The following is a 21341-nucleotide window of genomic DNA, read 5'->3' on the forward strand; positions in this document are numbered from 1 at the left end:
TTTCGCTCTCAAAAGCGACTCTTGGTAGCTGGGAGGCTGCCTCTTTGTCAGTTGATAGCCAGACCTCCGGCAGCATGTCGATGTTTCTTCTTGGACTCCTGCTCTTCCTCCTGCTCCAAAGGTGCTCCTCGGCGGCCACCGATGCAGCAGCCACACCGAGTGGCAGCGGCTTCCAGCGCATCTACCAGACCGAGCAGACCCTCCGCAATGCCAAGGGCAAGGAGATGTTTGGTTACCTGAATCTCAGTGCCGATCCCTGTACGGATTTCTACGAGTATGCCTGCGGTGGCTGGCAGGCGGCAGCCACACCCCAGTTGCAGCTGGAGCAGCGCACGGACGGGGATCTACTGCGTTTGCTCGAGGAGAGCGCCCATCGGGAGGACAGCGGTGTGGCGCGGCAGGCCAAGGAGTTCTTCAAGTCCTGTCTGGTGGCCCAGACCCAGACCCAGCAGAGCCAGCAGCAGTTCCTCAGCGAGTTAATCCAACAGAATGGCGGCTTTCCGGCCGTGCCCGGCTCCAATTGGGAGGTGCATCACCACGACTACGACTGGCTGAGGGTCCTGGGGGATCTGCGGCACCGCTTCGGTCTGGACATACTGATCGGCCTGAGGATCGGCTACAACTATGCCAATGTCCATGAGAACAGTCTGTATTTGAGCGAGCCGAGCACCGTCATTCCCAGGGCTCTGTGCACCCACAACCGCCTGGATATACGCGACATGGCCTATGAGCCGCTGGAGCGGCGCGTGGCCTCCGAGCTGAAGGCCTGGCTGGCGCTCGACAACGAGGCAGCCGCCCGTCTGGCCGCCGACATCGTGAGCTTCGAGCACGAGCTGTGCGGCGGCATGCAGCAGGACTCTGAGGCGCCGTGGGATGCCGAGCGGCAGCTATACGCCGGAAACTGCACTCGCAAGACCCTCGCCGACTTCTCCAAGATCTACGGCCTCAATCTGGAGTCGTATGTGACCGCCAGCTATGGGCAGGTGATCTTCAAGCCCGTCTACATGGCCGCGCCGAAGTACTACCGCCAGCTGCAGCGCACGGTGGCCGCCCACAACGCCAGCCAAGTGGCCAACTACATCATGTATCGGGCAGTGTCCGCTCTGACCTTTCCCCTGGAGGATCGGCCGCATTTGAGGCGCAACGAGTGCCTGGGTCGCATCAAGCGGCACTTGCCCACGGCCTTGGGGGAGCTGTATGCCCGCCAGTTTGCCAGCGAGGATGCCCGCAAGGACCTGGAGGCCCTCTACGGCCAACTGCAGGACGCCCTGAAGCAGAGCCTGAGCGCCGACTGGCTCGAGGAGGGCAGTCGCCGGGTGGCACTGCGCAAGCTGGTGGATCTGAAGCTCCATTTGCCCCACTACGAGCGGCCGCTGGCCTACAAGCTGCAGCTGGAGCGGAACAACTACTGGTCGAATCTCCGGCAGCTGCTGGGCGCCGTGGAGGCGCAGCAAATGGGCCGCCTCTTCGAGGAGGAGCTGCCCGCGCCCAGTGATCCCGTGGAGGCGTACGAGGCACGGGTGCGGTACCGCCCCGTCCAGCGGCAGATCGACATGGGCCTGGCCCTGCTGCAGGCCCCCTTCTACGATACGCATTACGGCCAGTCGCTGCGCTACGCGACGCTGGGCGTGGCTGTGGCCCGCCAGATGGCCGCGGCCTTCGATGATCCACACTGGTCCCTGGACCTGCTGGAGCGCGACAGCTGGGACGGTCTGACGGCCTGGAGATATCACGATCGCAGCGAGTGCTTCAGCCGCCAGGTGGAGGAGTATCTGCACGCCAATGCCAGTGCCACGCGCCGGCTGATCGCCGACAGTGCCGCCCTCAATGTGGCCTTTGGGGCGTACCTCACGTGGCTGGGCTTCCAGGAGCCGAACAACGACTTCAATCGGCTCGCCAAGGAGACCCTGCCCGGCCTCAACTACTCCAACACGGCGCTCTTCTTTGTGGCCTACGCCCAGCAGCACTGCAGCCGCGAGGAGACGCGTCGTTGGTCGTCGGCCCAAAAGATGCCGCAGTACAGTGCCCTGCAGGATCACAGCTGGCCCCGAATGGCGGTCAATGGCCCGTTGAGGAATCTCGAGGAGTTTGCCAGGGAGTTTCATTGTCCCATGGGCTCGGCCATGAATCCGGCCACAAAGTGCCAAATCTACTAGGGAGTATTTCGAGGGGAAAACGCGGCCCCAAAGAATTGTATCGATAAGCGTTCGTGAGTCACTTCCGGAATATTGTAGAATTTAATTGTGTTAATTTAATTAACTTTTTGGGCATTCATCGTATCCCTATCGAATCACTCGGGGCGAATGGCTTTTCTTGATGTCCTTTCTGTTATGAGACATTTGTACAGTGAATCATTCCCAGCTATCGTACCGATATTTACTTTTTCTGGTAATTAATCGTATCCCATTTCATCGTTTTTAAATTTGCTCGAAGCGAATGGCATTTTTCTGTGTCATTCGCAATAAATGTTAAAGGTTATTAATCGTATACCAATCGAATCACCCGTGGCGAATGTTCTTTTTGTGTCCTTTTGCTTATGGGAGATTCCCAGAAATCATTTAAAGCACCAGAATTTTTTCCAAATCGATTTTTTGAAATTTTTTTATAAATATAATTTACTCAAATCCATAAGGAAAAATATTCTTCATACTGGGCTTATGAAATCCATTCGATATATTTTTTCTTGCAGGAAAAATAATAGCTAGTCTATCAATATTATTTGGTCCTTAAGAAGGAGATGCTCGCTTGTCTGTAAGGAGAATTCCATCTCTTCTGGACATCCACTCGGACTCGGACTAGTCTGTGGAACATCCAGGCTTGCCTTCGATAATGTAAGGAACAAGATTGGAAAACTTGTTAGGCAATTTGTGTCTTTATAAAAGTAAAGAAGGTCTGAGGGGTTTTCTCAGGTCGAGGTCTCATTTAGAAGTTCCCAAAAACGGCATCGATATTTTCACAAAGCCAAAGAATCGATTATATCGATAATGAAATGGATTGGTTTGAAGAAAGTGGAAGAACAAATCAATTTCTTCTTCGTTCTTAAAAACCAAAAGAGTCTTCAGGAGGATTCCACTACAGAAGAACTTCTCTACAACGAAGTTTTGTATAAATTGAATCTATTTCCAGAACACTTGAATGCTATATTCTGCAAAAATGATTTCTGTATTAAGAATTCCCTTTGAGATTGAGTTTTTTGTGTTAGTTTTTCTCAGTGCATGGAACAGAGGAAACTATAAAACTTTAAGGGAAGCAAGCCAACATAGACCTTCTCTCGATCGGCTTTGTGTTGTTTTGCTGTCACTGCCAAGATCTTGGCTTGCTGTCGAGCGAGGCCGGCTTTGTTTACGTCTCTCCCAGAGCCAGACACAGAGCCAAAGCCAGAGCCACAGCGCGATAACCCCTCAGGGACCGAGAGGAGAGACAAACTTGACCCAAAAATCGACCAAGTTCATGAGCACGAGTCCGGAGCACTGCTTATCGCCCGCCACGGGCCCGTAGTCTGTCGCTCAGTCGACTTTTCAACGCCAAGATGAAAGCTTCAAGAGCTGCCCGGTGGAATGTGCTAATCCTGCTGCTGCTCCTCGCCCACGTAGACGGGGTCCAGAGGCACAATGGCATGAACCGCATGCCTCTGCAGCAGCAGCAGCAGGGGCCCATGTACGGTGGAGGCCAGCTGCAGCAGATCCCTCCCCACCCGGACAGTCGCGAGGAGTTCAAAGTGCGCCAACTGATGGGCCTGGAGATGCAAAAGTACATGAATCTCAGTGCCGATCCGTGTGTGGATTTCTTCGAGTTCGCCTGCGGCCATTGGGGGGGCTACCACAAGCGCCAGCAGCGCCAGGGGGCAGCCGGGGCCGGTGCCCCACTCGTCACCGCCCAGCAGGTGGTGGAGGCGAAGATCGTGGATCAGCTGCAGCAGCTCCTGACGGCCCCACTGCCGCCGCAGCACCATCCGAACCAGTACAGTGGGGCGACGGCGGCCAATGTGCGGAAGGTGCGCTCCTTCTACGACTCCTGTGTGGCCGTGGAGGCGAATGCAGGCGAGCGACGCCGCTTCCTCATGAAGATCCTCAAGGACAACGGGGGACTGCGGAACGTGGCCAACTCCAATTGGCAGCACAACCGCCACTGGCTGCAGACGCTCGCCGAGCTGCGCCGCAACTACGGCCTGGACATACTCCTCGGCCTGGAGATCGACCTCAATCTGCAGCAGCTGGGCGGCAACAGCATCTACCTGGGCGAGCCCCGGCTGACCATCATACCGGAGGAGCACTGCAATGTGGTCGCCACCAGGGGGGCCCATGTGCGCGATCTGGTCTACGAGCAGATCCAGCAGCAGGTGGCCGACAATCTGAGGGATTGGCTGGCCCTGGAGACGGGCGAGGCGGCCCGCATTGCCGGCGACATCATCCGCTTCGAGTTCGAGCTGTGCAAGCACATGCGGGGGCAGCAGCTCCAGCAGCAGCCGGCGGCCCAGGAGGAGGATCTGCCGCCGGTGGCCTTGCCCTTTGGGGCACGATCGCGCATCGGACAGGATCGGTTGCACCGGCAGAAGGCCAGTGGCATTACGCTCACGGATCTCACCACCGAAATGGGCGGCTTCTTCGACTTCAAGCTGTACGTGGAGGTGATCCTCGAGAGCCTGTACACGAGCGTCGTCTATCTGCGGTCGCCGGACTACATCAAGCATCTGGTGCGCACGGCCAGGGCCAACAATCGGTACACGATCGCCGCCTACATCATGTACGTGGCCCTGAACGAGCTCAACCAGCCGCCGGAGGAGCATCCCTCCCGGAGGGCCCGCCAGTGCGTGCAGGTGATGCAGCGCCTGTTCCCCCAGGTCCTCGGCGAGATGTACCAGCGCCAGGTGCAGCGCGACGATGCCAAGGACGACCTGCAGCAGGTGTTCAGTGATCTGGTGAAGGCCTTCGAGCAGCAGCTGCGTGTCGACTGGCTGGACGACAACGATCGACGGGCGGCCAGGGCGCGTCTGGCCCAGTATCACACGCTGCTGCCGGACTACCAGAATCTGGATCTCGCCGAGCTGCAGTTCCAGAAGTCCGACGACTACTGGCACAAGCTGGAGTTGGCCCTGCGCTTCAGGGCCCGCCAGCAGCTGAACGGCCTGCGTGGCAATGACTTTGGCCAGGAGCCCGAGGGCGGCCTGGTGGATGGTTTCGAGGTGCGTGCCGCTCTCGTGGCCCGCCAGCAGGCGGTGCTCGTGGGCTGGGGTCTGCTGCAGGCGCCCTACTACAACTACCACTATCCCAGGGCCCTCAAGTATGCGCAGCTCGGCCAGCGGCTGGCCAGTGCCCTCGTCCAGGCCTTCGATGACGAGGGCTGGAATCGTCATCCGCAGGCCACATCCCCGTGGAACGAGCTGACAATGTCCGGCTATCGGAACGTCACCGAGTGCCAGCGGGCCCAGTACAGCAACTATCTGTACAATCAGCCCGCGGAGTTCCGCAATGCCACGCGCCTCAGGGAGATCATGGCCGACAGCAGCGGCCTGAATGTGGCCTTCAATGCGTACCTGGCCTGGCTGGAGCAGCAGGACAACAAGCCACGTCCGCTGCTCTACAAGGAGACCCTCCCGGAGCTGAACTTCACCAACACGCAGCTGTTTTTCCTGTACTTTGCCCAGACCCGCTGCTGGGCGAGATCCAACCAGGAGGCCGTGCCCTTCCTCGAGTCCATGCCGCTGATGCAGCACACGGCCGAGCGCTGGGATGTCAATGGGCCGCTGAGCAATTCCGTGGAGTTTGGACGCGAGTTTGGGTGTGCTCTGGGCACCCAGATGAACAGCGGGGACAAGTGTTTGGTTTACTGAGAGATGACGAGGCGTTAAAGTGGAGTCCGAGGTGCCTCGAAGGTTGCATTGCAGCACACAACAGATTTCTATAAATAATCCCCCAATCGTCAGTCAGGAACGTGCACGATGAGGGCTTTTCTCTGTATGGCTTTCTGTGTCAATCGAAGCACTTGAGCGTGGAGACGACACCCGCCCGACCGCCCGGCCGCCAGACGAGACGTGGCCTGGACACAGCCACTCGAGCACGCAGCATGCGGCATGTAAGCGATAGGCCCTCGGCTGAGTATCACTCGGTTCGACCCTGAACCATTCGATCGATCAATATGTGTGGGGGCGATGCATGCCCCATGCCGCACGCATTTCCGCTTAATTTAAGACGAGGCTTACCTGCAACGACACAAGAAATTTTCATAGCAAATAAGTATAAATTTTGTATAAGAAATAAATAAATATAAATATAGAATATAGAATATAAACGACTAGAAGATACCCTTTATACAAGGAGGAGAATGACTAAAAATTCAGACAAAGAAAAGTTTCCTCATTCACGGAATCTGCCATTGGAATGATACATACGACGTTCATGGTGACTGGCAAATTTCATTAAAAAAAAGATAATTAAAATTTAAAAATAATACAAGATCAATTTTTGTTTCCTTTCAAAAACGTTTCACATCTTCTGGTTGTATTTTTTTCCCATAATATTTGAATATTTCCCTTCTAAACACATAAATATTTTAATTTAAGCCCAAAATGTTTCTTGCAGCCTTTTAAACAAACGGTAAACATTATTTAAACTTGTGCCTATTCAACGAGGGAAGACACTTTTTAGACTTTTACCACTAACAGTATATTATATATAGTATATACTGTATGGTAAGTGAATATATATATATATACTGTATGGTTAGTGCTTTTACTATTAATCGATATTTTTTGGTATTTTATCGTAAAACTTGAGCTGATTCGTTCGTGGCGAATGGTCACTACTGGTGGCATTTGCAAGGAAAATTACCGTTTGCTGATGGAAGGAACATTTTTACAGGTAATTAATTTGCAGTAGTGGAGCGAGGGGTCTAAAAATGATCCCAAATCGATCAATTTTATTAAATTTATATAGACAATATTTATATATTTATAAGAAAGCAAAAGGAGACATATATTCATATGAAATCACATTTTCTTAAATTAAATTTTCAGAATCTTAGTTTTTTTGTTATTTTTGATACATAACTGTACATTGTATAAGGGCACTAAGCAAGCTTATTAAAAAAAAAATAATAATAATAATACTGTATATAATATCGAAATTATGAAAATTCAATCTAAAAAAAAAAACAATGAAATAATTTTTGGAAAATATACAAAAAAAAATATAGTTTATATTATTTTTTTTTGCTGTTAATTTTATTAAAATTAAGATTTATGAAAATTATGAATTATGAAAATTCAAAAATTTCAGTTAAAAAAAAAATACACTAAAAATATTTTTTATTATTATTTTTATTTTCATCGGATATTATTATAGTTAGGATTGTATTTTATATTTTTGATTATACAAAAAATAATATTACTGATACAAATTATGTTTTTCAATGACAAAAAAAAAGGAAAAATAATTCTCCTACGGTCTCTGAAATCCAGGCGCTCCTACAGAAAAACACAAAGAATTTATAGAGGGTATTCCCTAATCACGTTACATACACTTCCACTCACAGGGCATACCCATTTCGATTCAAAGGGTATACAAAATGTGCGCAAAATGTGAGACCGAATCTCGCAGTCAAGCCCCTCCTCCTCCGGCATTGATTGCAAATGGAACGGAAGTGCCAGACCCCCCATCCCCCCCCGCACACACACCACCCAGGGCCACTGTAAAATTATTGTTTTAAACGCCGGCTTGATCATCAATTACAGTGGGGCCTCTGTATAAAGACAACGGATAATCACTTGGGATGAAAAACAGCTCGTTAATGAAGGCGTTTTTCAGGGGGGAAGGGAAGTCAGTTTTATAATCACTTAAGAGAGACACCATCAAAAAGAGAAATATTTTGCATAAATTATAAGCAAACCAGAGAAAAAGATGCCAAGTGCCGCCTGTGGTCCATCATTTGGAGACGGCTCCCACACAGACACACACAATAAATGCTGGAGGAGGTGCTTGGGGCACTAAAATGATGCGGAATTCCAGGCAAACTCTTTCCCTCTCTCTCTCTGTGTCTCCTCTTTGGACCTTTTAACTATCACGCTTCCCCCATAATTACCAGACTCCCCGCCCGACTCCGACTGCCACACCAACAACAGGGTCTTCAAATCGATGTCGTGGCAAAGTCGTTGGACTTTTGTAGAGGAAACTAATCAGCAAAAGAGAGTAAGAGAGAAACGGAAGCTACAAAGAAGAAAGTCAATAACCATTCATTAAAAGATAATCCACAAAACGCTTAAACGACTGGCAGTGGAAAAGCAGAAGACACCCACGTAAGCGGATTCCCGTAAGTCCTGGAAAGAGGCTTAAAGAAGGTATCTATATATCCCATGTATATATATTTCTAGAAACAAGACAGCCAGAAATAAACTCCACTGCACGAAACGAATTGATTAATCAACTTAACAAAGTCCCCAATAAATCAGACTGTAGGCGAGGGCATCCGAAGACAGATCTGGATCCCCAGACCCCGAAGACCCTACAGGCAAATGACCCAGTTTTCTATCTATCTATTTGTCTGTTTGTCTGCCTGTCTTTGAAGAGATACAGATAGAGAACTGCGGCTACCCCTTGGGGTATACATTTGTAACCCAAATTCGAAAATGTCTTTACAAAGTGCTTCTACACACACATGTCGAGCAGCATTCCGAAACAAAATTGATCTTAAAGATGGTCCATTCTTTCTCTCTCCATCGATGAATGGCTAGCAGGTGTGTTGCATGCAACTAATGAGGAAATTCCTCTGTGAGGGGGGGGATGGCTCATATATCATATCAAATCTCTGGGCAAACAAAAACACAGACTTTTGTAACTCAAAACTGTTTACACTCCCCACAACAGAACCCAAGAAAAGAGCTTCAGTTAAAGTACACTCGACACATATTGCCTCTGACTCTGCCCCTGCCCCTGCCTCTGCCTCTCAGAGACTCTTTCTGTTGTGTGGGCGCTGCCTCTCGGGTACTGTCATATATGGCCTCCATTTATCCGCCGGTTTATAAATACTTTACATACGGCTTTGGCAAGCCATAAAGTAATGAAATATTTTTTTGATTTTTTTCTCATTCAATTGAATTTCTGTGGGCTCTGACTCAAAGGTGCGCCCCATATATGTACGGGCACATTCATTTATTGAATGGATCTGAAAAGAGCAATCAAAATAATTTGTTGGAGTGGGGATAGTTCTTCCAGACAGAAACTGCAGTTTTCGCTATAGTTTTTGGGGTTGCAGCAAGTGCCACCCTCTACTGCTTCCGACAGCTGGCAGAATAGTATCTGGAAATCCGCCATAGAGGGGGGGGATACGTGTCAAGGAAACAGCTGAGAGGCGGAAAGAGAGCAACGGTTCTTGCTCTCACAGAAATCGATTTTTCCCCCCAAAACCAATAAGAAACCAATCTGGTGGATACATTTAAGTGGCTGAAAATACACCTTACCTGAATAAATGATATACAATATGTATTACGGATGAGTCTCCAAAATTAATCCGTAACCAAAGTATTCCCTAGCCGTATTCGTGTGTAAACTTTTTATGGACTTTGCTGATAATTCTTTATGCTTGGAAGAACAGAACAGATAAAATGTAAAGCACTTGTTGTAAACCACATGGATTTTTCACATAAAAATCATTTCGAAATGCACTTCTTACGCACCAAATGGAAACGCAATACACACCATCGACAGAGAGAGAGAGGGAGAGGGACAGAGAGAGAGAGAGAGAGTCCCATTGGGGTTCGGGGTTGGGCGGTTGGAAGGGTGAATGGCTGGACGATTGGGTGTGGTGAATTTTCTCGAAAAGCGCGGCCTGCTTCTATCGATTTGGCAATTAGATGCGTGAAAAGTGCACAACACAAACACAACCACAAATTGTAAATTAAATCATAAGCCACAAACGATTTACGCACTTGATACACCAAAGAATTCTGGTAGATATATTTCCAGTACGGATATACACACACGATAAGGCCAGGCACGACCACACGAGCGAGCGAGCGAGCGAGCAACGAGAAACCACGTCCGACCGTCTATGTGTGGCGCTGCTGTGTAACTCTTGTGTGGGGCGCCGCTCTTGGGCCACTCACTCACTCCGCCTGCTATGCTGGCGCTGCCAGAGCATTGGCAGAGGCAGCGGCAGCGGCAGAGGCAGCAGCAGAGACTGCGCAGCCAGTGGGAGAACCGTCTTCCAGGCGCATGAATTGACCAACATAAATCACACAAAAAAATACAAAAACAAGTCTTTGGACAACGGGAATACCCTAACATTTGAAAAGTAGGGAATCGCTTTAAATCAGGGGTAGCACAAGGCATATAAATTATCTACAATATTTACATAATACTTTTACCCAAGCTGAAATTTTCTTACTCAAATACGCATACCCTCGAAAAGAGTTACTTCCTTCCTCTGTCGCATAGTGCACGCTTAAGCCCTTAACACCCATTGAGTGTAGAGTAGAGTGAGAGAACGGGAGAGCGGTAGATCGGGAGAGCGCGAGTCTGCGTTTGCAAAGAGAGTGCAAATGCAGTGCCGATGGCAACGACGAACGGCATGACACACACAGCCCTAGTTATGGCTGCGTCTGTGTGTTTGTGTGTGTGCGTGCTGCTGATAAGCGAATCGTGGGCTCTCCGATCAATTACCAGAAAAACACAAGGAAACACACACACAACACAAAAAGAAAATAAAAACCGATCGGTCACGCATGCGCCCTCCGCCCCGCCCGCCAACGGCCTGTAGGAAACTGGTTTCGGGGGGATTTGACATTTTAAAGACGCTGCTTCCCCTCCCCCTCCTCCGTCGCCGCCACGGCACAACGCATTCTATGCAGATTAGTTAGTTTTGTAATCAAATCGACCGCAAGCTAAATGGCATGCAATTTTCCAATGACAGGCCGCTAGAACCCGTTGTTCCGAGGTTAATGACACGATCTTAATGGCCAGCCATTACGTATGCATTTCCAGCTCAAACCGATCTATTACCCAAGCTAGTAAGAGATAATGATATGGGGATCATGTACGTCTAGATAAGGCAACTGCTGCTGAGTGCAATGCGCAGCTAAATGGATTTTCATGGCAGGGCATTTATTATCACTCGAAAGAAAGTGTGGACAATCCGCACTAACAAGCCCCCAAAAAGTGAAAACTTTTTCGGGGAAATTATAAAATTTCTCAGCTCTCCAAAACGGTAGCGGTCCAACCCTAGCGTTTAGAGAACTCACCACAGCAGTGACTTTCCAGGGCGCAGGCGCTCTATGCGCTCCAGGAAGTCCCCGTGAGAGAGAGAGAGCAAGCCAGAGTTGAATGAAAAATATGTGTTACAGGCCGAAGGTAAAAGGTAACCAAGAATCTACATAAACGTAGAGTTTGCAGAGTTTTGATGAATCATTTGGTTAGGTTAGGCCTGCCTGCCATTAGGGGGTGGTGGTGGCTGGGGGTTTAGTCACTGCCCAACGAAATACATAATTGATTCGGGACCAGACTGCGTGACTGCGCCTCCAAATGGCAGTAAACAGTAGAACTTTCATTGGGCCGAGTCGAAATATAACCAATCAACCTATAAGAAGAATTAATGACCAAATTTTGTTGTTGGCCAACTTCCGGCATTACACGAAAGAAGAAACCCGAAAGAAGAACCCCATTCAAGGCAATCAAATGCAGGCGGTACTTCTTTCGTGCCATTGAAATGCAAATTACTACGGAGGGAAGGGGGGGCAGCACGCCCTGATAGATAGGAGGGCCCCCGAGCAATCCCATCGATACGTTTGAACGGGCAGCGATGGCACCCAAAGATTTACAAACGTGTGATTTCATCGAAAGCTTAATTATGATGCGATTTCCATAAACAAAGCGACAAAGCTTTATTTTTTTTGTCAGTGCCAAGCTCGAATTATCGCGTATGTTTTTTTTGTATTTCGATATGGGGTCTGGTCTGAAACGAGTTTGAGGAAAAGACAAAACAACACACAGAGAGAGCGAGAGATTTCTTAGTCACTCGAAAAAACAGACCCGACCATATGCCAGAGCTAGAGGATAGAACTCCAAAGGCGCACCTCGCGCCGAGGCATTGGCGATGCGATAATTATCAAGTTAATTACTCGACGCTAATTAGTCGGCAGCGCGTGAGAGGCTGGCAGAGGTGGCCCACGGTGACCCTAGGTCGCGGCTGAAATTAAAACCATTTGCTAGCTGCTGAAAACGAAAGGTAAAATCCAAAAGATAACAGACCCGTGAGCAATGAATGATAAAGACAAATGGCATGCCGAAGCGCATGGGGGCATGGGAAAGACAATATCCAATTGGTACGGAAACTGGAGCTCGAAAGCAAGCCGAAGAGGAGAGCAAAAGCAGCAGCAGCAGCAGCAGCAATGGCAACAGCAAATCAACTTAATGACGACAGGCTGGCAACTTTTCAAACGGTTTTATCTGGTGAGATCGTGAGATGGAAGTGGAGCCGCCGTACCCTACTCTGAAAGTGGAAATGAATTTAAGTTTGGTTTTATAATCAAACCCAATAAAACCAAATAACAACGGTGGTGGTTGGAGGGGAGGGGGGACCCAGCCACACTTGCATGTAGGAAAAAATCGATGAGTGCTCAATTAACTGTTATTTGCACACACATACACACAAACGCACCTACGTGTAGCACGCCCACACAAACATACTCTTGCAAAAACACCCATACATGCCTAAATGCAGATGAAGTTACCTTTTTCTTTTGAATATTTTTGTTGTTTTTGTTTTATTGGGCAATCTGATCCTCAAAAAACAATGGTGGTGGTGTTGCAGCTGGTTCCGCCTGCGCCTCCAAGTGGATTGGCAAATACTGCCACTCCCACACTCCAATTGGCACTTGCAGTTTTTTTTTAGGGCGCGTTAGGGCTCACACACACACACACCTTTTTCGTTGCCAAAATTACTGTCCCCCCGTTTCGCGAGTGTGTGGACCACCACTGTTTAATAATTTACTTTTTGCATTTATTAACAGTTATGTCAAGCTTTTTTTGTTGTTGGCAGCGCGGCGTCTTCGATGCGTCGTCGCTGCTGATTTTTGTTGTTGCAAAATTTTCGTGTAAATTATGTACAATGGGGGTGGATTGTTGCAAGGTGGTCGAATTCACTCGCGTTCGTTGGGTTTTACGTGGTTTCGAATGCACTATGTGCCGCACGCATAATTTGCCCAATGGCAAATCGTCGATTTCGTTAGTAATTTGGCTAATTAATTCTTTTAACACGGAGAAAACTTTCGGTTGATTTTTTTGTTAATATTAGGGATCAGTGTGACCGCGGATTTGTCGTCAAGACATACCGTCCGACCCTCAGAAAAATACCAAAAAATACCATCTTATTTAAAAAGTATGCCGTAAATATACTGACGAACTCAAGTTTTATTATACATATATATATACATAGCTATCTAGACATAATTATTAACGAAAAATATTAACTTCAATTGGTGCAAACTTGGTGGAATGGTCTAACGAAAAACTGGTGAATATTTGGTTTGTATGGTAAGGTATTGTGAAAGCAGTGTTGCATTTCTGAACAAATCGATAAGCGCCGCCGCAATATAAACAAAGAAATTGTTGTTTATTGAAATGCTTATAAATGTTGTATTAATTATATTGTTAGTGGGCTTGAACGGAAAAGCCAGTGGACAAAATCAAGGACTATGCAGCCCAGATGAAAATGCATCCTGCGCCGACAGCAGTGATACTCAGGATGAATGTAAGCCACTTGTTGCCGGCTCATTTAAACATTTAAATATATGTTTGTATGTATTTCCTTACTTTTAGTTAGCTTCAATATTCTACGAAAGATAAAGAAGGCCTTGGCCAGCTATCAGCCGTGCAGCAGCGATGCCAATGATGCCAACTGCTCTTGCCACGCGGCGGTTATCAAGAGCGACCTGGCTCCCTACAAGGCAACAGGTGTCAGCCGCCAAATGATCGAGAGCTCCGCCAGGTACGGCACACGATACAAAATATATGAGAAGCGGCTGTATCGCGAGGAGAACTGCATGTTCCCAGCTCGCTGCCAAGGCATCGAACACTTTTTGTTGCCGCTGGTGGCCACGCTGCCCGACATGGATCTGGTGATCAATACGCGCGACTATCCCCAGATAAATATGGCCTGGGGCAATGGCGCACAGGGACCAATTCTCTCCTTCTCTAAGACGAAGGACCATCGTGATATCATGTATCCCGCGTGGACCTTTTGGGCAGGCGGCCCGGCCACCAAACTCCATCCCCGCGGCATTGGGCGGTGGGATCTGATGCGGGAAAAGCTGGAGAAACGGGCGGCAGCCATACCCTGGTCGCAGAAGCGCGAGCTTGGCTTCTTTCGCGGTTCCCGCACTTCAGACGAGCGTGATTCGTTGATCCTGCTGTCGCGGCGCAATCCCGAGCTGGTGGAAGCGCAGTACACAAAGAATCAGGGCTGGAAGTCACCCAAGGACACGCTGGATGCCCCGCCCGCCGGCGAGGTGTCCTTCGAGGATCACTGCAAGTACAAGTATCTCTTCAATTTCCGTGGCGTGGCGGCCAGCTTTCGGCTGAAGCACTTGTTCCTGTGCCAGTCGCTGGTCTTCCACGTGGGCGACGAATGGCAGGAGTTCTTCTATGACCAGCTCAAGCCCTGGGTGCACTATGTGCCCCTCAAGAATTACCCCAGCCAGCAGGAGTACGAGGAACTGCTCACGTTCTTCAGGAAAAACGATGCACTAGCCCAGGAGATAGCACAACGTGGCCGGGACTTTATCTGGCAGCATCTGCGCATGAAGGACATCAAGTGCTACTGGCGAAGGCTGCTCAAGAGCTACGTGAAGCTCCTTACCTACGAAGTGCGGCCAGAGGATCAGCTTATACACATTCAACCAGCCAAGGACGAGCTGTAGTTTCGTAATCAAATGAGATTCTTAGGGCTTAGGGCTCTACATGTCGAATATATTTATGTTTTAAGAAATTCTCTTTCGAAAAGTCATTTCAAAATTGTGTAAATGGGAGCTCTGGCTCTTCCCCTCGCCCTCCTGCTGCTGTGCGCGTTTCAGGTCTGCTCCGCATCTGAAGGCAAATGCTGTGCCAACCATGTGGCGCCATGGAACTGTAAGCCACTGATCGCCGATGAATGACGAACTACTGACTCCCACTTATGTTTCCAGTCAGCTTAGACTTTGTTCCGCACATACTGCATGCCCTGGAGCAGTACCGGCCATGCAGCAGCCAGCCAAGCGATCCAGACTGTGAATGCCATGCGCTGACCATCCGAAGGGACTTGGGGCCATATGCGGAAGCTGGGATAACGCGCGCTATGATTTCACAGTCACGACGTTTGGGGGTTGTGTACAAAGTTATTGATGGACGTATCTATCGCCAGCCGGAGGTCCCGCATCCGAAACGCTGTGCCGATGTCGAGGACATGCTGCTGGGCATCGCCGTAGAGCTGCCGAACGTAGAGTTTATCCTGAATGTATGCGACTGGCCGCAGGTGCCATTTTTGTCGGGTTTCACGGGACCCGTCTTCTCGCACTCGGTCTCCCATCAGCATCTGGATATTATGTGTCCCGCCTGGTCCTTTTCGAGTGTCTCGGGTCCGCCATTGCAGAGATTTCCCCATGGCATCGGTCAGTGGGGCCACATGCGCCGGCACATGGCAGCGGCGGCAGCACAAGTTTCCTGGGAGCACAAGCAGCCCATCGGTTTCTTTCGCGGCACGCGTTCGTCCACCGAACGCGATACTCTTGTGCGGTTGTCAGGGCGATCCCCCGACCTGGTCGATGCCCAATACACGTCAAATGTGGGCGCTGAAACAGTCGACGAGGTGCCGTTCTCCGGCCACTGCCAATACAAATATTTGTTCAACTTTGGCGGCATCACCGCCAGCTTTCGGCTGCGCCACATTTTGCTCTGCAAATCGCTTGTTCTCCATGTGGGCGACCAGTGGCAGGAGTTTTTCTATTCCTCGCTAAAGCCATGGGTGCACTACGTCCCTGTGCCCAGTAATGCCACAGTGGAGAGCTTGGAGCAGCTGCTTGTGGACCTGCGCCTGCACGACGACCTGGCAGAAGAAATAGCCGAGCGGGGATTTCAGTTTGTGTGGCAACATTTGCGCCTGCAGGATGTCCAGTGCTATTGGCGCAACCTGCTGCAGGAATATGCCAAGCTGCTGAAATATCGAGTGGAGCAGGAGCCGGGGTTCATCGAAGTGCGAAAGCAGACGAAAGCTCTGCAAAAATTTGAATTTCCCGGTCTGTGCCAGTGTGACCCTCTCTTGTCTGGTCAATTGTTACGTCACGAGCAAACAGCTGTTTCTTGAGATTGCCTCGATTTTCTGCGTTTTCCGAGCTTCGCGCGGGTTCCTATCATGACAGCACAGTTGAATCCCTTTCGAAATGCTTTCCGGCTGCCAACGAAGCAGCGAATCAACTGGTTCCCCGGCCACATGAACAAGGGCATGCGCCAGATCCAACAGAAGCTACGAAATGTCGATTGCATTGTGGAAATACACGACTCGCGCATACCGCTGGCCGGTCGAAACTCTCAGTTCTTTGACACGATAACCGGTAGGTATGTGTGTGCAGAGAATACACCACCAAGATCTAATCCTTCCGATTCCTTAGGCAGCGGCGTAAAGCCGCATATACTTGTCCTGAATAAGGTTGATCTTCTGGGCCCCAAACAGCAGCGCAGCGTGCTCGAACAGCTCCGCAAGCAGCAGCCGGAACTGAAGAATATTTTGTTTACCAACTGCAAGGATCAGCGGAATCATGGGGTGCTGGATATACTGCCTTTGGCCACGCGACTGGTGGGAGATAGCAGTCGCTACAATCGCGCCCAGAGCGCCGAGCACAACATCATGATCATCGGCGTGCCCAATGTGGGCAAGAGCTCCATTATCAATGTCCTGCGGAATGTGCATCTGAAGAAACGCAGTGCCGCTCGTGTCGGAGCAGAGGCTGGGGTGACGCGAGCTGTCGGGGAACGCATCAAGATCCAGGAGAAGCCAGCCGTCTACATGATCGACACGCCTGGCATTCTGCAGCCTTCGGTGACGGACGACGAGATGGGCATGAAGCTGGCCCTGGTTGGCTGCCTACCCGATCACATTGTGGGGGAGGATTTGATTGCCGACTACCTGCTCTACTGGCTGAACAAGCACCGACGCTACGAGTATGTGGAAAAGCTCTCCCTCAGCTCCGGGCCCAGCGACAACATTAGCGCCGTATTGGCGGAATACGCCCAGACCCACGGCATGTTCCATCGCGTTAAGCAGTACGACGGGCAGGTGGAGGTGATGACAAATTTATTGGCTGCCGCGCGAAAGTTCATTCAATTCTTTCGCACCGGCCAGCTGGGGAGCATCAATCTGGACGAGCATGCATGAGACTTAGATTAAGGGATTACATGTTAATTGCTAGATAAGTAAATGTCAAACTGTTGAATCATTGGCTTTATTGGCCCTCAGTCATGGGTACATCAATGGCTATGTTGCCAACGCCAGGAACCGGAATGGAGTAGGAAACGTGGCCTAGATCGGCATCTTCGGCCATTTCCATGGGCACATGATCGGGGATGTGTTGGCTCTCCATGATGATGCCACTGGGTGCGGCTGCTGGCTCTGGCGGGGCCTCAATGGACGAACAACTGGCGACGGCGTAGCCCGTGCGGGCAGCCACCATTCGGAGCTCCTCTGGCACGCCCTTCATCCGCTTGGCAATGTTATTGGCGTAGGGGGCCATCTTTTGGTAGTACTCAATGAGCATCTGGGGATCCTTCTCCGACACTTCGCTGCTGGACACCAAATCGAATTCGTCGCAGAATTGCCAACGGACCAAATACTTGATATCGCCGCTGACATCAGTGGTGCCCATGATCTCGGCCAGGTCGAGGCCGCGCTCGTAGCCGCGCGCCTTTTGGATTTCCTCGCACTTTGGCTTCTTTTCGCCGCGTTTCTTCGACTTGGCACGCGACTCCTCGAACCTTTGTATGAGGGCAGGACAATCGCAGTTTTCCTCGGGCTCCCATGTGTTGTCCGTCGATGGATAGCCGCGCCATTTGATGAAATACTCTACCTTGCCATCGCTCGTTATTCGCTTGTCCACGATGCGCTCCACTACGAAATTGGGCTCGTTTTTCACCATTTTAACAGAGTCGGTTCGCGTTGTTTACAAAATTTTATTATTTTTTTCAGATGCGACGATATATATTGCGATGAGATGCGATGGTGAAAACTTATCCAGTCGATAGTATCGAATATTCTACAAACTTACGTCTTATTCTTTGACCTTTTCTGTTTAAACATGATTTTATAAAGAATCCAAAAAAAAGAGTACCTAAATTAGCCAATCTTGTAGAAAATTAATTCATCATTCGGATAAAATTATGTATTTAGGGCTAGGGGTAATGGCCAGCTAGTCATATGAAACCGAATATCAAAATCGAGAAATATGATTTCCGATCCTGTACGGAGAACGCTTAACCCATTGTAGACCAGTGGGTATTAAAATACACTCCGCGAAAATGATGAATCTTGAACAACAGTTCAGGTGAAAGATATCGTGTTCATTTTGTTTTTAGGGGAAAAAGTAAGGATGGATATTCAAGAATAATATCCAAACAGCAATATTTACCGCGGTCTTACTCAAGTGACCATCCTGTTTAAATAGAGGCGGGTTAAGTGGGTTAAGTTCGTCCACTGTGCTTCTTCGATACCGACGCGTCTTTCGAAATTTAGCGCTTCCCAGGTTCAGGTTGTTTTTCTAATTTGTGAGCAATGGAGGAACTTGTAGAGGATTGGTCCAACTGGAATCCAATGGCCTTGGATTATAGCAACGAAAACCTTAATAAATACATAGATGAGGCTGGGCAAAATGCTGTTGAAAAAGCACGGGCTCCCTTGAAGCCCAGCGAAATGTTTAAAAAAAATGCGGCAAAGAAAAACGCAACCGAATATCCGTACTTGATTCTAAAGAAGAAAGTGAATTTGATCACCTATTCGGTGGCAAATTTCTTTGGCCCGAAGCATGTCCACAAGATCGACCTTCAGCCCAATTCGGAACTATTCAAAGTTTTCTTCAAAGATTTGGGGTAAGTAGGATTCGCGCAGTATGAGTGTTTTCTAAATACATTCATATCTCTCGCTGCAGTTCCTTGGAGTCAGCACTCAGCCAACTGGAAGTTTTTCCGCATTTAATGGAGTTGCATAGAGTCGGTGGTCAGGAAAAGTCCAAGTCTGAATACATGCCCATGAGGAGGCCCGGCAACAAGGTACCCGATTCACCTAAGCTTCCAGCAATTCTGCCAACAGCTCGTGGTCAAATTGATTTGAAATCACGCACTATTTACTTTTCGGAGAACACCAATAAGCATCCGGAGTTTCTAGTCATTCCGATTGTGGACTCTTCGTGCTATAAAAGCGGCTCTCTGTTGGCCATTCAAGATGTGAAGAAGCGCTACCTGAATGTGAAGTTCGAGTTTAATTTGGAGCGCCACGGGGCCTATGTACTCGAGCAACAATATGAAAAAGAAACGGGGGCGAAGCCGGTGATCCAGCAGCTGCGATGCGGAAGAATATTATATAGGTGAGAATCGATTCGGTTATGCAGGGCTCTAATACAAATGTTTCCGATACCTTAAACGTACGAATATATGGGATTTCAAACAATGTTCAATCTTCCAGGAACGCGGACGTAGATGATGAGGATGTGAATCTGGGTAAAGATGATGACAAGGAGATTCTTATGTCTGGATTCGAAAAATGCGTGAACTGCCAATCTTACACAATGATTGTGTGCAAAATTTGCGAAATGCCCTTTTGCGGTGCCATGTGCTGGAGCATTCTCTCCGAGCAGCACGATCAGAAGTGCGGCACGGATCAGAAAGTGGAGTTTAAAGAGGAGAATTTTATGAAATTGTTTCCCAAGTCTGGTTTGCCGCCACCCCGTTCCATGGTCAAGATCACTGCCTTCGAGCAGTCGAATGTCCTGTATGTGCGTCCGGCCGATGTCGTTTCTGATGTGGCCTACCACCGCGTGCTCTCGGAGGTCTGGAAGCATAGCAGAAATGTACCCAAGCTTGACCAGCCGCCGGTCTGTGGCCAGATTGTACTTTACAAGTTCGAGGGACAAGTCGTTCGGGCCATGGTGCTGAATGTGGACAATCCGAAGGATATATGCGTTGTCTGCATTGATTTTGGCACCGTTGAATACACTGATCCAGGTAAACTGTATAAATGCAGCGATTATTTGAGCAGTTTGCCGCGCTACGCGACGCCTGTGAAGCTGCGCGGAGTCCCAACGCGCGGCTTGACCCCCCACCTGCGGGATGCCATGTACGAAGTTCAGACGGATATGGTTTTCGAAATAAGGTACCACAGTCGTGAGTACGATTATGGCAACCACTTGCAGACGGCAGTGCTAATCCATCGGGAGAACAATAGAGCCTTAAATAGCTTTATCAAAAAAGTCATGACCGCCGTGGAGCCCGACTTGCATAAACTCGGATTCAAAGAAGATGTAAGCATTACAGTTCTCTCAGAATGATGGCTGTTTAAAACCCCTATTTTTCTCCAAAGTTTCTGCCGCATGTGGCTGCGCCACCAGGGAAGAACATAGACCTGATTATCACGGACAATTCGTTCCTAAAGGTCGGCATCATTTACTGCACACCCGCGATTTTGGCTGTGGAAATCACGAAGATGCAGCGCACATTCCAAGACTATGGGGAAAACATCGCCAAAGCTAAGACCTACGCCGCTCCGTAAGGAGGACAGCCGGCCAAAAATTTCTTGATTCTAATCATATTCAATTGTATTTGCAGGAAGGGAGAATTGTGCATGGCCAAGTATATGGGAAAATGGTGTCGCGGTGTTTCCATGGAGCTAGTGGGTGATGGCTATCCCAGCATCTTGTTTCTGGACTATGGAAACATTGTTCCGATCCATGTGACGGATATACGTGCATATCCGGAGCAATTTACATACCCCGTATTGACTACGGAATATGTTTTGATGGGTAAGCGAGCGAGCGAGCGATTCAATGCAAGATTGTTTTAAATTTCTATTCGTCTCGTGTTTAGACCTGCCCGAAGAACTAACCGATGCGCAGGCTAAACGTCTCGAGAAACACCTGGAAGTAGGTGCAATTGTGACCGTTGATGAGATTGTGAAGAACGAGGAAAACAATTACTCGCTGCGCATTGAGGGGTTGCAGAAACTTTTGTCGTAACGAGCTAACGAGCTTTTGTGTGTACATAATGTAATGCGCCAACTTCAAATTAATTCACATTTTTAGTAATATTTACATATTAATAAAAATATTCAAATTGTTAACCTTT

General features: G+C 49.0%; 7 protein-coding genes across 7 annotated transcripts; 6 read left to right on the forward strand and 1 right to left on the reverse strand.

Annotated features, from left to right (window-relative positions):
* The first annotated feature begins 40 nt into the window (after positions 1 to 40).
* Nepl14 (Neprilysin-like 14) lies at positions 41 to 2240 on the forward strand. Its single transcript, XM_001358077.4, has one exon. It carries the CDS (start codon positions 75 to 77, stop codon positions 2154 to 2156), a length of 2082 nt encoding a protein of 693 aa, XP_001358114.3. The 5' UTR covers positions 41 to 74; the 3' UTR covers positions 2157 to 2240.
* A 1017-nt stretch (positions 2241 to 3257) lies between these two features.
* On the forward strand, positions 3258 to 6279 carry Nepl13 (Neprilysin-like 13). The gene has a single exon (XM_001358078.4). The coding sequence runs from the start codon at positions 3530 to 3532 to the stop codon at positions 5828 to 5830; it is 2301 nt and encodes a 766-aa protein (XP_001358115.3). The 5' UTR covers positions 3258 to 3529; the 3' UTR covers positions 5831 to 6279.
* Positions 6280 to 13537: 7258 nt separating this feature from the next.
* Positions 13538 to 14991, forward strand: rumi. Its single transcript, XM_001358079.4, has 2 exons — positions 13538 to 13737; positions 13806 to 14991. The coding sequence occupies exons 1-2, from the start codon at positions 13608 to 13610 to the stop codon at positions 14903 to 14905; spliced, it is 1230 nt and encodes a 409-aa protein (XP_001358116.2). The 5' UTR covers positions 13538 to 13607; the 3' UTR covers positions 14906 to 14991.
* LOC6896966 (O-glucosyltransferase rumi) lies at positions 14977 to 16755 on the forward strand. The gene is made up of 3 exons (XM_002137115.3): positions 14977 to 15113; positions 15170 to 16574; positions 16628 to 16755. Exons 1-2 carry the CDS (start codon positions 15008 to 15010, stop codon positions 16321 to 16323), a joined length of 1260 nt encoding a protein of 419 aa, XP_002137151.2. The 5' UTR covers positions 14977 to 15007; the 3' UTR covers positions 16324 to 16574; positions 16628 to 16755.
* LOC4800930 (mitochondrial GTPase 1) lies at positions 16343 to 17449 on the forward strand. The gene is made up of 2 exons (XM_001358080.4): positions 16343 to 16570; positions 16628 to 17449. The coding sequence occupies exons 1-2, from the start codon at positions 16372 to 16374 to the stop codon at positions 17389 to 17391; spliced, it is 963 nt and encodes a 320-aa protein (XP_001358117.3). The 5' UTR covers positions 16343 to 16371; the 3' UTR covers positions 17392 to 17449.
* HP1c (Heterochromatin Protein 1c) lies at positions 17431 to 18189 on the reverse strand. The gene has a single exon (XM_001358081.4). The coding sequence runs from the start codon at positions 18146 to 18148 to the stop codon at positions 17459 to 17461; it is 690 nt and encodes a 229-aa protein (XP_001358118.1). The 5' UTR covers positions 18149 to 18189; the 3' UTR covers positions 17431 to 17458.
* Positions 18190 to 18680: 491 nt separating this feature from the next.
* vret (vreteno) lies at positions 18681 to 21340 on the forward strand. Its single transcript, XM_001358082.4, has 6 exons — positions 18681 to 19094; positions 19154 to 19588; positions 19687 to 20521; positions 20581 to 20765; positions 20826 to 21019; positions 21084 to 21340. Exons 1-6 carry the CDS (start codon positions 18781 to 18783, stop codon positions 21230 to 21232), a joined length of 2112 nt encoding a protein of 703 aa, XP_001358119.3. The 5' UTR covers positions 18681 to 18780; the 3' UTR covers positions 21233 to 21340.
* The last annotated feature ends 1 nt before the right edge of the window (position 21341 follows it).

This window comes from Drosophila pseudoobscura, chromosome 2 (assembly GCF_009870125.1).
Source record: "Drosophila pseudoobscura strain MV-25-SWS-2005 chromosome 2, UCI_Dpse_MV25, whole genome shotgun sequence".
Lineage (NCBI taxonomy): Eukaryota > Metazoa > Arthropoda > Insecta > Diptera > Drosophilidae > Drosophila > Drosophila pseudoobscura.